The sequence below is a fragment of the Hirundo rustica genome, chromosome 7, assembly GCF_015227805.2.
Source record: "Hirundo rustica isolate bHirRus1 chromosome 7, bHirRus1.pri.v3, whole genome shotgun sequence".
Taxonomy (NCBI): Eukaryota; Metazoa; Chordata; class Aves; order Passeriformes; family Hirundinidae; genus Hirundo; species Hirundo rustica.
Genome location: NC_053456.1, coordinates 2,128,507 through 2,144,354, shown reverse-complemented (window position 1 = coordinate 2,144,354; position 15,848 = coordinate 2,128,507). Strand labels below are relative to the sequence as shown.

Below are 15,848 nucleotides of genomic sequence, written 5' to 3'. Positions count from 1 at the left end.
CTGCAGGGATTGGTGTGCAGTGTGTGACTGCAGGGATTGGTGTGCAATTCTGACTGCAGGGATTGGTGTGCAGTGTGTGACTGCAGGGATTGGTGTGCAGTATGGCTGCAGGGATTGGTGTGCAGAGTGTGACTGCAGGGATTGGTGTGCAGTGTGACTGCAGGGATTGGTGTGCAATTCTGACTGTAGGGATTGGTGTGCAGTGTGACTGCAGGGATTGGTGTGCAGTGTGTGACTGCAGGGATTGGTGTGCAATTCTGACTGCAGGGATTGGTGTGCAGTATGACTGCAGGGATTGGTGTGCAATTCTGACTGCAGGGATTGGTGTGCAGTGTGACTGCAGGGATTGGTGTGCAATTCTGACTGCAGGGATTGGTGTGCAGGCTGTGGCTGCACGTTTTACCGAGCTGGACTGTGGCTGCAGGTTCCACCAAGAGGCTCTGACTGCAGCCCCAGCCTGACCCTGCAGCAGCGATTCTCGCCCCAGGATCTTTTTCATGATGCTCCATGGTGATTCCCCTCACCAGCTGACCTTTATCACACTGCTCTTTATGGGGTACAGCTGGGACTCCTCAGGGGCGAGGCCGTATTGGTAACTACCGGAGCTGTTGCCAGTGAGGGCCGAGGTGCCCTGTATTTCTGTCCCTGTGTTCTGGTGTGTGATGGCTTTCCCGGCCGTTCCCCGCAGGGAATGGCCATGCTGTGCGAGACCATCGAGGAGTGCTGGGATCACGACGCCGAGGCGCGGCTGTCGGCGGGCTGCGTGGAGGAGAGGATCATCCAGATGCAAAAACTCACTAACATTATAACGACAGAGGACATCGTGACTGTGGTCACAATGGTGACAAACGTTGACTTTCCTCCCAAAGAATCCAGTCTATGATAGTTGCACTGGTCATGGAAGTGACCGCGGGACTCTTCACTGGAGCTGCTACAGCGCACGGACTGCTGGCGTCGCTGCTGTCGCGGGTGGCAGGAGCGGATGGTAAGTCTCTCTGGAACGTCACCAAGAGGTGTTTACCCTTTGTTTTCCCCCTCCTCCTCCCCAACGTGGATCCATGAGAGTTTCTGCATTCCCTGCTTACACCTGAAGGACGTGACTGAGAACCCCTCACGTGCCGATAAGGAACTTACAATGAAGAATCCGGACCCGAACGGGCTAACGAGCGTTTTAAACACTGACATCCAATTTCTTAATCCCTGTCAGAAGAGACTAATTCCTTTAAATGAACTGCTGTTATTTTTTTTAAATCAAAAAAAACCATTTCATTTCAGATTTAAAAACAACAAACAAACAAACAGACAAAAAAAAAAAAAAGGGTAACTTGTTTTTATTGCATTTGTTGTTGTTTATAAAATGACTATTGTAATGCGACTACGACACAGCTTGTGAATGTTCCGTGTGCTGCTGTTCCGTGTACAGAAACAAGAGTAATCAATGGGATAGAGCAAAGAGGCTTCCAAGTATTACTTAACCTCCCTCAACCAGGTATACCTCAGTTCCACCTCGCTAAATTATGATTTGACAACACTAATTGGAATAATAAACCGCTCCGTGTTTTGTAAATGATGTATTCCCAATTCCCTGTGTTATTTAAGAAGGGGAAAGCTTCGTGCCCCCAGGAAGTGGCCATTCCTAGAGCCGTGTTTTTAGCCTTTTCTTGTACTCGCTTGTTGTGTATAAAAAAAAAAGAAAAAAAGTGCTGTTTATTGAAAGAAAATTTTCCTCCCTCTTTTTAGTTGAAAGCTTTTCCCTCCATTTCCCAGAGTATCTCACCCATTTATTTAACTGAATACTATTTAGGTTTGCTGTGTCTGAGGAATATTTGAAACCTTAAGCATGACTTTTTTTTTTATTATTATTTTTAATTTTCTCTGAGCTGTGACACTGGAAAGCTCTGAATTCTTGTTGTTGTTGGTTTTTTTTTTTTATTTGAAAGAGAGTCTTTTTTCCTATTTATGTTTGTGCCGAGGTCGCCGCGTGTTCCCTGTCCCGCCAGGCAGTGGGGGCTGTGTCGCTGTTTCGGGATCACCTCAGGAAGCTCAGTTCCCCCAGTTCCTCACCCTCTGCTTGCAGATTTGCAGCTTCCCTCCACTCAAAGCTTGGTGCCATGGGGGGGGAGCGCCTGGAGTCACACACAAAGTTCTAGCCACAGATTCCAGATCCTAAATGTTACAAATTTCAGGGATGAGCTAGTTCTGCTCGCAGCATGCGACAACCATTCCGAGGTAACGAAAGGAATTTCAGTGTCCAGGGCACAGGCTCACAAAAAACCAAGGAAAAACGTGGAAATGTGTTCACAACTCCAGCACTGGAGTTCAGGGTGTCAAAGCCTTATGCTGGAATTAGTGAGCCGTAGCTGGGTGCCGAAGTGCTTCTCCCAAATCCCGTCCCACTGCAGTGATTGGATCCTTCACACCAAATTCCAAGGGGAATAAGTGTTGTAACCCCCTGGAGCGCAGAGGTGCCAGCGGCCCGTGCTGCGCTGTGTCCTTGTCTCCGTGTGTCCACATCCAGTGTCTCTGGAAAGCAGCAGCTGGAAGCTCCCGGAGGCTGGCTGGAACCTGGATCTGGGACCTTCGTCCCAGGGAAGGGTGGGATGTGATGGATAAAGCAGAGGCAGCTCTGGGCAGGGAGGGAGGAAGGGCCGATGTTCCACCCAGGGCTGAGGCACTGCTGGTCCCGGCTGTGCCTGAGGATCCCGCTCCAAGGGGCCGTTGGAAAAGGGAAGGAAATCCAGTTTGTGGGGTCCTCTTGGCTGGACACTTCCCTTTGGCTTCTGTTTTTGCTCCACTTTTAATTAAAACTTCACACAGAGCAGGGCAGGAGCGGAGTTCGGAACAAATCCCAGCCCCGTTCTCCCCGCACACCTCGGGGCTTTCTGCCCGTCCCTGGCAAACGCGGAGCCGCGGGCTGCTTTCGTTCTGTGCCGTGGGGAATCTGCAGAAACTGAAGCTGTATCCGAGTCCCTCCCGTGTGTGAGCCTCCCCATGGAGCTGCTGCGGGCTCAGGGCTGGCTCCTGCCTTTGGGATATCCCTGCTCGCTTCCTGTTCCACTCCCCGCTTCCTGGGCTTTACCAGCATCATGTAGCGTCCCTGAGGAAAGGCTGCTCCTTCCCAAAGCTTTTGAATCGGTCAGGATCCTCCCCGAGCTGCTGTGCCCCAGCTGTGCCCCCCCAGGCCTTGGGAATGAATTCCTGCTTCCCTTCAGACATTCAGGGAGTTGAGCTGCGGGAGCAGCAAGGGCAGGATCCGGGAATGCGGTGCTAGGGAGGATTTTGGCAGCGTTTGAGCAGCGCCCGTTGTCCCTTCCTGCCTGGCCTCACCAGGTGATTTTTATGTGTGAGAGGGTGAGAAGTTCCTGTCCCACATCCTCAGAGGTGCTGGAGGGGGGTGAACCAGTGCTGCCCTTCCTGGGGAATTCCCAACTCCCCCAGGAGCAGGGAATCACCCAGGAACCACGGGGGTGGAGTTCTCAAAGCTCGGTGTAACCAGTGCTGGGACTCGTCCTGCTCCCATCAGCATCGACACAATCAGCCAGGTCACCCCCTCTCCTCCCTTCCAGCGTTTTTAACCTTTTCCCAGCCATTTCTGTTGATCAGGAACACTTGGTACAAAACACAGGAACCTGCAGCACATCCCCGGGGTAAGGCCTGCAGTAGCATCCTTATGGAACATCTGTTACCTCAGATACTCAACCAGCAGGACTGCTTTGCTTTTTCTCCCTCCACTTTGTTTTTCCCAGTCCATCTCTTGGTTACCTCTCGATTACTTTCACTCTCCTCTCTGTATTTGTCAGTGTTTTGGGCACAGGTTGTTGTACTACTGTCAAAGGGCGCTCGCTGCTTTTGTGCCAGCGCCGAAAAACCAACCAACCCCCCCCCCCAACCCCGCCCTCAAGTGATTGTTAAATATTGTACAAATACAAATGTATACTCTGCCCTCTTCCCCAGCGGGAAAATAAAAAATGTGACTACTCTGACTTGCAAATGCTTCTTTGAAAACTTCATTTGAAATTCAGGGAGCTGGCCCTGCAGCAGCTCTTGAGCCAAACTCTTTGGGTGTGGAGAGATGTTACCTTGTGCTTGGCACAGAATAGCCCTTGCAGCCAGTTGGATTAAACATTTAATGAAGTAAATCCAGTCGTGATTAAAGATGTAATTGGGTAAATTTTCCCTGTCACGTCAGATTTGAGATGGAGGAGTGCAGTGAGAGCTTTGCCCTGGTGGGGCTGTAGAAGGGAGGCAGGAGGGGCAGCACGGCCTGAGCCAGGATCCAGAGCCCTCAGCCCGGGAGCACCTGCAGAGCCTGGATTGCTCCAGGTGTGAGGGCAGGATCCCGAGCCCTCAGCCCGGGAGCACCTGCAGAGCCTGGATTGCTCCAGGTGTGAGGGCAGGAGTGGGACCGAGTCCTGGCTGCCGGGAGGGAGCAGCAGCACCCTTCTCCCTAGAAAACCCCAACTGGATCAGCAAAGGAAGCGCTTCCAAACATTTATTGATCCGAGCCGCTGCCCGTGAGCCACCCTTCCCGCTTGTGGAGCTCAGAGCCAGCTGAGGGAGGAGGCTGCCCACTGCTTCACGTCCGTGGGGCAGTTGGGGTACACCTGCAGCGCCTCCATGATCTGGCTGCTGTCCAGCAGCAGCTTCATCAGGAGATACTCGCGCTGCGCCCGCGCCGACGGCCGCTCCAGCGGCTTCACCAGCTCCAGCTGCAGCAGGTGCTCAAAGGCCTCAGAAAAGGAAAGAGGGAGAGCAAGGGAACATCATTCCTGCCCCGAAACACCCCACTCGCTCCCAGGGCTGGGTCTGAGCACCCCCATCTGCGCCCTGGAAAATAAAACCTCACTATGTTACAATCCAAGAACAAATGCGTTGCAGGCTCACCTTCATGACAACGGGCTTCTCAAAGTTGTACATGGAATGTGCCTTCCTCTGGATGAACTTCTGGAATTCTGTAACAGTGGGAGGAAGAGAGAAGGGGTAGTTGGAAGGAAGGGAGCGGTGCAGGGTTTGTGAAGCTCGGGCATTGCTCTCACCGTTGTAAACCATCTGGAAGTTGAACGGTTCCCCATCATAGACCTCATTCAGGTGTTTCATGGCTATGATGAGGCAGATTTCCAGCACAGACAAACCTGCAGGGAAGGACAAGAATCTCAAGGATTTCCCTGGAGTGCATCAGGAACACAGGCACTTCACCCTCCCTGTTTATCCCTCCATTTCTACATGCTCTGCACCTCACCCAGTGGTGATCTGCGTGTTTATTATGTAAGGAAATGCCAGAATTGGAGAGGATCGATAAGAGAACCTTTGGTGGCTGTGTATTTGAGGCAGGAGTGTTCAGGAACGGGCTGCTCCCACCAAAAAGCAGAACTGGAAGTACCTAAGTTGGTACAGTTGTACCACAGGCACGTGTGAGCTCAGAGCAGTGCACGGGCACACAATGCCTGTGCAGCTCACCCCACAGGAACTCCCTCCACAGCCTCTCTCCCACCAGCATTCCAGGGAGGGATCTGACGCTTCCCGTGTTTCTGGGGGCAGCTGCGGCGAGGAGCTGAGCTCACCATGGACAATGTTGGCCCTGGAGTCGGAGCTGTGCTGCCTGCTGGCCTCCTGCAGGTCCGCGGCCGTGGGCAGGGGGTGGTGCGTGGTCACCGCGCTCACCGCCAGCATCTGCGACACAGCGGGGACAGAGGGGACACAATTCCCTGGGGTCACGCTGGGACGGCACTCACACCCCAAACACGCACCTCAAACTCACACCCCAAACACGCAGCAGCCTCACCCTGAAACCCGTGCCGAGAGCTGGCACCTGCAGCTCACTGTGCCAGCAGCGTTAAAGCCTCCTGCTGGCAGGGGATAAATCCTCATGGACCTGTTTATATCCATGTCACTGGATCAGCACCTCAGAGCCTGCTGCAGGAATGACTTCCAGCTCTTCTGCACCTGCTTTTGGACCCAGGGGCAGCTCTCACTGTCCCAGGCTGCTCCAAGTCCAGCGTGGCCTTGGACACTGCCAGGATCCAGGGGCAGCCACAGCATGTCTGGGAATTCCATCCCAGCCAGGAATTCCCAATTCCCAATCTCCCACCCATCCCTGCCCTCTGGCAGTGGAAGCCATTCCCTGTGTCCTGTCCCTCCAGCCCTTGTCCCCAGTCCCTCTCCAGCTCTCCTGGAAGGGCTCCAAGGTCTCCCTGCATCCTTTTCTTCTCCAGTTAGTCCAGGAACTCCTCACTCATCCCTCCTGAATCTGTATGTGCTTTTATTGGGAAGTTGACTTCAGAGCCAGAACAGGCCTCTTTCCAAAGGAAGAGCTCAACTCAGGCTGCAGAAAAGCATGGGCAAGTTGAGCCTCAGCTCTGAGCTGCTCTCAGGGACGCTCTTGGTTGCCCTCAGCTCCTTTCCCGGAGCCACAGGGACTGATTCCCTGCACTGGGAACAATCTGCAATCCTGAAACCAGCTCTAGTGAGAAGAGCACCGAGGACAGGGCTCTGCTCGGGCTCTGAGCGTGCAGGGAGGAACTGAGGGACAGCTACACTCGGGGCTTTTCACACTGACACGAGCACAGGGATATTCCAGGATGCTTCAATAAGTGCTATTTATCCCCTGTAAAAGTGTCAGTGCATTTAGATGAGCTGTGTTCAAAAGCAGAATTTCAAAAAGCCCCTCCGAGAGAGCTGCAGCTCCTGCGTGGTGATGGAAGTTCGAGCAGAAAAAACCAGATCTCAATATGAGCGGATTTCAGGATGCACCAGGAACCAAAAAGGATCTCGGAAAGGAAAAAAAGTAGTGTCAAAGGGTTTCAGTTTTGTTCTGTTTGCACAGTTTTGTTTCATAACTGGAAAGGCCTGGAGAAAGTTAAATAGCAAAAGCTCAGCCCCACTGGATTGGAACTCCCCGGCACAGCACAGGGTGACAAAGCCTGCCAGGAGCCAGCACTGGTGCAAGTTTAATAAATGGTGTTTGAGGGAGAGCTCAGCTAAAGGGCCTGAAAACCACGAGAGCTGCTCCTCCACCACTGCAAAGCAGGGAGGTATTCCCTAAAGCCCAGATACACACCAGGAGCAAATGCAGCGAGCGCAGGTCCTTGGTGTGCTGGAAGAGCTTCTGCAGCACGTCCCGCACAGTTTTGTCCTCCGAGAGATGCTGCAGGAAACAATAAAGCGATATTTTAACCACCTGGTACTCACCTGGAAAAATAACAGGTGAAGGATGTTTTTAAAGAGCTCGCTTTACACTTGACCATACAACCTTCATGTCCAACCTCAGCTCTCTGGTCTTTGCTGTGACAATTTTACCTCCCAACTTCAATAAGCAAAGATTCTCTGTTATAATTTAATTTATTCCATGTCACGCTCGGCCAGTGAAAGGAAATGCCAATCTCAGGTAAAAGCTTTACACTTTTACTGCTCAAGGATATGTGTATAAAGTAAACCAGCTTTACACTGCTCTCACTTCAGCATTTTTCCTAAAATCAAGTATAAAACGCTTTAAATACCTGAACATTATTATTCCATTTCTGTGCAAAAGCCTCGTCGGGAAATTCAGCAGGAAGAGAAAGCTGTTTCTTAAATATCTTAATGTATTCTTTAAAATCAAAGGAATTCATCAAATATATCTGTCTGTGGGAGAACCTCGACTTTACTCTCTTCTCCAAGAGCTCCAGGATATCCTTGATGGAAAAACAAAAAACAACAAAAAAAGGAAAAGCAGTAATTAAAAAAGCAGATGGATTTGGTGTTTTCTTTACTACAGCACAAATCACTGAAGTAAAAAAGAAAGAATTATCGAGTTCTCACACTTAAAATGTTGTAAGGTAAGTTAAATGTTGTAGCAAGCCCTCTGCTGATTATTTTAATTGATGTGCCTTGCAATGCCACCAACCATCCCAGCCCACGTGATGCTCCACATCACACAGGATCATTTGTTGCTAGGAAACCCAGCAAAATTTCTCCATAGATTATGGAAATATTTCAGCTACTTAGGGCTGGATCCAACCCTGCAGCCTCTCAGGGCTCTGGACAAGTTGTTGTGTGCTCACACCGGGGCTGGCAGCTGACAGCCTGAGAGAACACAGCTTCAAAATCCAAAAAATATTTAACAGCCAAAAAAAAAACCCCCTCAGAGACAGCAGCTGTCAGCTCTGGAGACACTTCCTTAATTACACTCAAAACGGGATAAAGGCTTCTAAAAAATGGGTGAGGAGCACACCAGACTCAGGAAAGTGATGATGCAAAAGGAAAGATTGTAATTTATGAAATCAACAATTAACTTTTCTGTTAACTTCCAGAAATTTGCCCAGCTGCATATCACCTGATCCCAGTCAAACCCAGAACCAGGCTTTGATAAGAGATTTGAATTATTTTTTGAATTATTATTTCTGTCACAGCACAACACAGCTCTCTGGGAAAACAGGAGTAGTTTTATCAAGTTCCCAGAGTGGTCCCCAGGAATTATTTCACAACCTGCTCACAATTCAAGATAATTGTAAAATCACAGGAAATTTAACAGGGGTCCTAAACCCAGATTTTAGCAAAAGTGTCCTGCTGAAGTGGTTACTTAAAAAAAAAAGATTTAAACAGTTACAACTCTGTCCTTGCCAACCAAGAGATGCAGGAGCCCCTCCGAGGAGTGACCCAGAGTCTAATAATGAATTTGTGTCCTCAGAAATGTCGGTTTGCTCCTTTAGCTTTGAAGGCTTTGGGAATCTTCAATTTGCTCTCAGCACAAATAATTTTTTTCTTCCACATCCCCCTTCCCAATTCCAAAGTTAGAAAAATGAATCATTGAGAGAAGCCTCTTAGGAAATTACGGTTCCAGGGAAGGAGAAGCCACTTTAAACCAGCCAAGAGCTTGGAATGTGGAGATGCCATTTCTTACCTGTCTGCAGGTGAGTCCAATAACTGTCACAGGGGTCTGCGCAGACTGGGAGATGTCAAAGAGGTTGTAGAGCAGGCTCTGATTCTTGTGGTGGACAAACAAATCAAATTCATCCAGGACAAACAAAACTGGGCAGCTGCTGGTTCGGTTTCCTGAGAAAAATTTGGAGAGTTAGGGCAACTCCAGTGTTAGACTTTCATTGCTAGAGCTTGCTTTCGTTATGGCGTTAAAAATGCAGGTTTTCTCTCAGCTTTTCACCAAGCCCTCCTTTCCCACGGGTACAACAGCAAAAAAGGAAAATACACTGGGAAGGTTTTGTAGTGTTCTGCCAAGCAGCATTTCTGGGTGTAAGGAAAACAGACTTGGCCAATTTTACTTTAAAAACAATATTTTTAACAGCATCAATCTGGATAAAAGAATCTGTCCTTCACAGCTGCACCCTTTACAGTTATCAGTGTACATACTAAATTCAGTTTAGTGATCAGTATTAACTATTTTTACATTCCTGGGAATGAAGAGTCTTCATTCCACCTGTAAAGCAGAAGACAAAACTCCACTTTTCAGTCAGGTGACCCAGAGTTTCAGAACAGGGTTTTTATTTACCTCTCCTCAGAGCTTCAAGGAGGAAGGCAAGGTTTTCAGCAAAACTGCCCTAGGGAGAGAATGAAGAAGTTTCAGAATAGATTTGTAGTGTCCTTCTCAGAACTGTTTAACTACAGCAAATTCAGACATGCAATGGAGGCTGTTTCCTTCCAAAACCACGCTTTCAAAAATGTCCAATGGCACTTCATGCAATATAAATTCCTCAGGACAAGAAAAATGATGGATAACTCTACATTCATCCACTTATTTTCCAGTCTGAAATCCCCAAACTGCCTCAGACAAGCAAAAATTAACGATCAGGAGAATGCCTGCAATCAGCTAAGTCCACAAGCAGCTCTATCCTTCCTGAAATTGCTGCTGCATCCTCATTTTCCAGCCAGACACATGGGAAAAGTGCCACCTAATGTGTTCCACTGAGAAGGAGCAGGATGCAGGGTTTAACTGGCAACTCTGGAGCAGATGGAAGCACCAAACACTTCTGAAACAAACACTGAGAGGCTGTGCCCACCCTGAGCCACTGCAGCACACTCCAGGTGTGAGGTGAGAAATGATGAACAGAAGACCACACAAAAGCAAATTTAACCTCTGCATGTGAGTTACAGAAAATGAGGGAAAATTATTTTCAAGTGCTTTGGTCACTCTCTTTAGGACTGTCATCAGTATGAATGTGAGTTTATCTGTGGGAAAAGGGAAATAGCAGCAAATATTTTAATGGAAATTCCATGGAAATTACAGCTCTAGAAAGCCTGGACAGACTTCCTTTCTGGATAGACTAAAAAAGGTTGATAATACATTAAAGATCCTGCTTTTTGGTTGGTTAACTCGCTAATTCTTTGTTTTGAAACGTTAAAACCAACATTTCCAAATTCCCCCACCCCTCTGAACAAAGTTTCTTTGGAATACTGAAGTTTGTTTTATTAAGGGGCCTGTTAGGAGAGACTTCCCTTTTCCCCTCTTGTAAAGCACAAGCTGATGTCTTTTTAAAAATGAAGAGGATGCACCAGTGTTGCTCAACAGCACTTGTGTGGAACTGCTGGCAGCCACATTCAGTCCCACGCAGCCCCAGCTCCCCAGCAAAGGGTTTTTGAGGGTAAGTGAAGTTACTCACAAAAACTTTGTCCCCAACCACGTTTTCCAGCTGCAGCTGCCTGGTGATCTCCTTCAGGGCCACTTTGTCATTTGTCTGCAGAAGCCCTGAAAGAAAAGGATTCCTCATGAGGAACTGGCAGCTGTCCTTCACTCCCACTAGAAACTCAAGCAGCAGCTTCTTCCCTTTCCAGCCTGTTTAAAAACGAGACTGGACAGGAGTTTTCTGCACCTGGCAAGTGACTTAATTCTGTCACTAAGAGCACAGAAGCTCCCTCCACATAAAGAGAGGCACTTTGGAGCTCACAGACAAACATGTCTGTAACTCAGACTGGACTAAACTGCTGAAAGCAGAAATTTCATTCAGTACATACAAAATACAGAACTGAATATAACAGAACAATGATGTTTTACTTGCCATTCAGATGGACTTCCAAGAGGTTCTCTCTCACTTGATTCATTTCCCTCAGGTCTTCTAAGACATGATTTAATAACTAGGGAAGGAAAAAATACAGAATTGCTGTTAGAAGAAGATTAGTTTTTTTAACAGCAAGGAAAGTGTAATTACAGATATTATGGGATAGGAAACAGTGTGTGAGATTTCATTAGGGAACATGTTTGAGTTATTTCCAAACTAAAATACTAAAATGACAACTTTGCATTCACCAGCATGGCTGTGCCAATTACATTCATTCATTCTGAACGGGGATGGAAAGGAAAATAACTCTGGTATTCCAGTCATTTATTTTTTGGGGCAAGCTTTATGAATTTGAGATGTGAGAGAATTTGGCTCTTGAGCTGGTGCCATATTCAGCTTCATGACTTCTTTACATGCTGTAGAAAGAAACTTTCTTCTTTAAATCTTAAAAGAAACTCAGCTTATTCTTTTCTTTTGGAAGACAAAATTCAAACTGCACATGATTACACCAACTGCTGCTTATAAAACTCCCAAACTTGCTGTCCATCAAGAACTATTAAAAGATCTATAAGCCCTGGAAATGTTAAATTTAAAAATTAAAAAGCTACTCTTCGCTTTGGCTTCCTCAGAGGAGGATTTGTAGCCACCAGACAATATTCTTACTCCTTTCAGAGCTTTGGATGCCTTCTCATCACTTTCACAGTGAGGGCCCAAACCCAGGTTAATTAAAGAGTAATCAGAACACGGTTTTAATTGCAAAGCAAGTGTTAGGAACAGATTTCTCCATGCTGTCCCTGAACAGAAAGTCCTGGAATGTTCTCAATTTCTATGCAAACCATCAGCAATTCTCTCCGTAAAACCAGGCAGAGATGAGAACGTAGCTGCAAAGCTCCCAGGACCCCAGCGAGGCTCTGTTGGAGCCCATCCAAAGTTCCAGAGCTGCTCCTACCGCAGTTTTCCCAGATCCCCGGGGCCCGATGATGAGGGCGGAATTACTCTCCCCGTGCACCGTGGTTCTTTTCAGCAGCTCCAGCAAATGGCTGTGTCGAAAACAGAAACAGGCTGAGAACCTCAGAGCTGACAAACATTCCCCCAAACCAGGGGAAATTCAAAGAATAAAACTTGCTCCGAGAGCTCAGGGCATGCAAAATGTAATACAATAAAGCACAAAGGGCTCAGTGATCAGAGCTCTTAAAATACTTTAAAATATTAAAACACGCACAAGTTGAGAGTATCACTAATTCATAAAGTTCTGCAGTTCTCTGCCATGAAAGGACAGACTTCAATAATTATTTCTTTGAGAAATGGATTGCTTTCTGTGCTAGCACTCTAAATTACCTGCAGACAGACTCATCACCTCAAACCACATTCCACGTGCTTACAGCCACCACCGACAGCTCCGGTTCCCCAAGGCTCACACATCAATAACGTGCCTCTGGAATGCCTGTCAGTTGCTTTGCAGAATCCCAGTATAAATAGGAGAGGTTTGTTTTGTAAAACTGACATGACAGAAATACATTTCCTGACAACAGCAATGAAATGCCAGTGTGAGCTCTGCATGTCCAGTGCACCTTAATAAATGGTTTTGTCGCTCTTGTAATGAAAGCTTGTGCTCATATCAGGTCATCCCACTCACGTAAAGTCAGTCTTGGAAAAATTAATTGCTTAAAACAAGTTCTTGAAATACGTGTTTGTTATCTGCAGACTTTGACCTGCATCTGTGAAATGATCACTACTGGGACAGTGTTATTGTCCCAGTAAGTCCCTTCCTCCTCACCCTAAATTCCACATCTGCATGGTTCCAGAGGAAATTTAAATATGGGTCTCTACTTCAGCAAACATGATGTTGGCACAGAAATTTTGAGATTTACTCTAAACACAGTTCACCGGCAAACAGGAGAAAACCTGAAGGAAAAATGAAGTATCACAGCAAGAGAATTGAACTTCCTGCTTTACCAGGCCATTACATGAAACCTTAGATCATGCACTGAAAGATCTTTCAGTCTCAAAAAGAGAAGTGCTTCATAAATGAGAGGTGTGAAACAAGGACAAGAAGTCCAAAACTCAGAGCCTGGCAAGACCAGAAGGGAACAGTTACATAAAAAAACTCGTAGAATCTGACGCAAATAATTTTAGAAGCACTGGGCCAGAAGTCATTTGAACCTGTATCATTTAGTAAAACAGAGAAGTAGAAAATTCTGACTTCACCAGATTATTTTACCACTGCAGTTAAATCAGAAATCACTGAATCCTCGAGCATGCTCACTCACCTGTACTGCTGCTTCATCCCAAAGAGTTTTCCAGCAGCACAATAGTGACAGAACCTTTCACGCAAGATTTTTTGCACCTATGGATGTAACACAGCACAGGGAAAACGTTTGTGGCTTCAAACACCAGAATTTACCAATAATGTAACTACAGCAATAAAATAACAGCAAATTAGGCACTTCAGTGGTTACAAATATTCTCTAATACATAAATCTTTATGGTCATCAATGACAGAGGGATCTCGAAGGTAAGAATAAAGTTGCAGAAGGCAGAATGTTGTATAAATATTATATAAAGGAGGAAAAAGCAATTAGAAGAGATTAAAAGATAAGAAATCACTGACCCAGGAGTAATTCCTTGCAAGCTGCATTGCAGTTTTTAACCAGCAGCTTTGGGAAAACAGGAGAATAAAGGTTTAAAAAGGCCAAACAAACAAAAAAACGATTTGGCAGCTAAAAAAGTCACCTGGGTTCCGATTGACCAAACTGGAAGATAAAAAAAACCTAAATGGATAAAAACAGATTTATGCAAATGTTTTGCCACAAACAGTTGCAAAAACACAAGACCATCCTTTCAGTTTTTTACCACATTATTACTGTAACACTTGAAGCAAGCAAGGGGTGAGAAGCTGATACAAAAACAGATACAAGAGCCATGTGCAGCCCTAATAATTGTATCCAGTATCTGTACAAGTCCTTGTAACTGGTCTAGGAAAAAAAAAAAATACAATGACACTAATGGCAGAGGGTGAGAGAGCTCTGTAACTTGAAAACAGTCATGAATAAAGACCCCACTGACCTGGGAAATGCACTCAGCGCTTTCCTCAACGCTCTCCTTCAGCTTACGCTTGCTCATTGTGGATTTCATCTTGGAAGAGGAGAAGAGAACTGTTTTATTAAACAGCATTGCTTCCCAAACAATCCCAGTCAGAAACTGTACTTAGATGTTGGGCATTTTCAACTGTAATTAACATCTGTTCTTTAATAAAGATGCAGCAGTCCCTCTTCCTAGCGAAAAAGAACACTGAAAGCATTTTAAATTTATTTCAGTTAACATTAAACCCATATTTGCACACATCTCCTAAACAGCACTGGCTTTACAGAGTTTAAAACAACATCCTTATGTTTTTGCAGCTGGAACAAGCTACAAGCACACGGGAACACATTAAGACACAACAATTCAATTTTACAGGAGTAATTGGCCATCCTTGTTTATAATGTGCAGGTTTTAACAATAACCACAGCATCTTTCTGGATAAAATGGCTCTGAAGGGGACTTGAAGGGGACCTAAGGGGAGTGGGGGTCTCTGAAGAGATGTGCGGGGCTTGGAGGGGAACTCGAAGGGATTGGGGGACCTTGGAGGGGGATCATGATGGGATTGAGAAGTTTGAGTAGGTTCTGAGGGGATTCTCAGGGAATTAGGGGGATCTGAGGGAGGCTCAAAGGGGGAACTGAGGGGAATTACAGGTCTTGAGGGGGACTTAGGGATGGTCCCGACCAGACGAGAAGGGTTTGCGAGTGGTCCTGAGGCATTGGGAGGGAACTTACGAGGGCTAGGAGGGTCTGGAAATGCTCTGAAAGGGCGAAAGGAGTGTCCATGAAGGACTTGGGGAAGGGCTGGGGGTACAGGGAAGGTAGGGTCTGAGTGGGATTGTTTTTCGGGGCTGGGAGGGGGTGTGACGACCCTAATGAGGGAATGGAGAGGCCCCAAAGATCTTGGAACGGTCCATGAGGGGCCGGGGGGACGCTGAGGGCGGGTTTTGGGAAGGTCGTAAGAAGCCCACGAGGAAATGGGGAAGGGGCCCAACGGGGCTTGAAGGGTCCTGGGGGTGCTTTCCGCCTCACCCGTCCGGACCCTCGCCTCCCCTCACGACGTTTTCCCGCTTCTTCTCCATCACCCGAGGGCGGCCACGGCAGCTCGCACGCTCCCCTCAGCCCTCGCCTCACCCCCTCACGGCAGCGGAGACCACCGGAGACCTCTCACCACCCGAGACACCTCCCCGGCAGCCATCCATCCCCTCAGAAACCGAACCCCCAGCACCCGTTACCCTCCTCACAGGCGGCATCCGCAGCTCCCTCAGAGATGCCGGAGCCCGAGTGGATGAAGGGCGCGGGGGAGGACGCATCTTTCGCCGGGCGGAGGCTGGGGGCGGAATCTCCCCCCGCCGCCCTCCCCTGCCCGCGCTGCCCTCACGGCGCTTTCCCGCCTCTCCTCCCTCACCTGAGGGCGGAACCCGCCGCGCGCGCGCTCCCACCGGCCCCGGCGCGCACCGCCCCCTCACGTCACCGCGCGCTCCCCGCTCCCTTCCCCTTCTCTCCTCACTCGTCACTTCCTCTCCGTCCATTTCTTCCCCCCCCCCCTCCTCTTCCTCCCCCTCATCCACTTCCTTCCTCCCTGTCCCGGATCCGTTTCCGGGAGCGGCGCGCGCGGCGCTGTGGGAAGTCGTCGTCCCCCCCCCCCGTCCCCCCCCCCGTTTCCCCCCCCCTTCCTCCCCGCGGCCTCCCGAGCTCCCCCGGGGCGCATGCGCGGTGGCGGCCGCCGCTGCTGCCTCCCCTCCTCTTCCTCCTCCTCCTCCTCCTCCTTCTCCTCCTCCT

At 48.2% G+C, this 15,848-nt stretch overlaps 2 protein-coding genes across 5 annotated transcripts in view; one reads left to right on the top strand and one right to left on the bottom strand.

Moving 5' to 3' along the window:
• Window positions 1-3,991, top strand: part of ACVR2A (activin A receptor type 2A) — a 54,238-nt gene extending 50,247 nt beyond the window's left edge. For both annotated transcript variants that reach the window (XM_040070525.2, XM_040070524.2), the window contains one exon: window positions 689-3,991. In XM_040070525.2, the coding sequence (XP_039926459.1) occupies window positions 689-883 (195 nt within the window). In that variant the 3' untranslated portion in view covers window positions 884-3,991. The remainder of the gene's footprint in view (window positions 1-688) is intronic.
• On the bottom strand, window positions 3,964-15,543 carry ORC4 (origin recognition complex subunit 4). 3 transcript variants are annotated; one of them, XM_040070529.2, is made up of 14 exons: window positions 15,475-15,543; window positions 14,052-14,120; window positions 13,256-13,332; window positions 11,935-12,025; window positions 10,986-11,061; window positions 10,590-10,675; window positions 9,482-9,530; window positions 8,879-9,030; window positions 7,497-7,670; window positions 7,058-7,144; window positions 5,562-5,670; window positions 5,037-5,132; window positions 4,885-4,952; window positions 3,964-4,730 (listed from the first exon to the last, which is right to left on the bottom strand). In XM_040070529.2, the coding sequence occupies exons 2-14, from the start codon at window positions 14,118-14,120 to the stop codon at window positions 4,542-4,544; spliced, it is 1,323 nt and encodes a 440-aa protein (XP_039926463.1). In that variant the 5' UTR covers window positions 15,475-15,543; the 3' UTR covers window positions 3,964-4,541. The 3 variants fall into 3 exon arrangements, with proteins under 3 accessions (XP_039926463.1, XP_039926460.1, XP_039926462.1); XM_040070526.1 differs by lacking the exon at window positions 15,475-15,543 and adding an exon at window positions 15,302-15,468; XM_040070528.1 differs by lacking the exon at window positions 15,475-15,543 and adding an exon at window positions 15,311-15,468.
• Window positions 15,544-15,848: the final 305 nt, after the last annotated feature.

Excerpts from the sequence above, each read along its gene's own strand:
- ORC4 (XM_040070526.1), bottom strand. The coding sequence starts at position 15,379 with ATGCGTCCTCCCCCGCGCCCTTCATCCACTCGGGCTCCGGCATCTCTG. Across the intron at positions 13,333-14,051 it reads GCGCTGAGTGCATTTCCCAG|GTGCAAAAAATCTTGCGTGA; the intron begins GTCAGTGGGGTC and ends TTACATCCATAG. Across the intron at positions 9,031-9,481 it reads CCTTGAAGCTCTGAGGAGAG|GAAACCGAACCAGCAGCTGC; the intron begins GTAAATAAAAAC and ends AATTTTTCTCAG.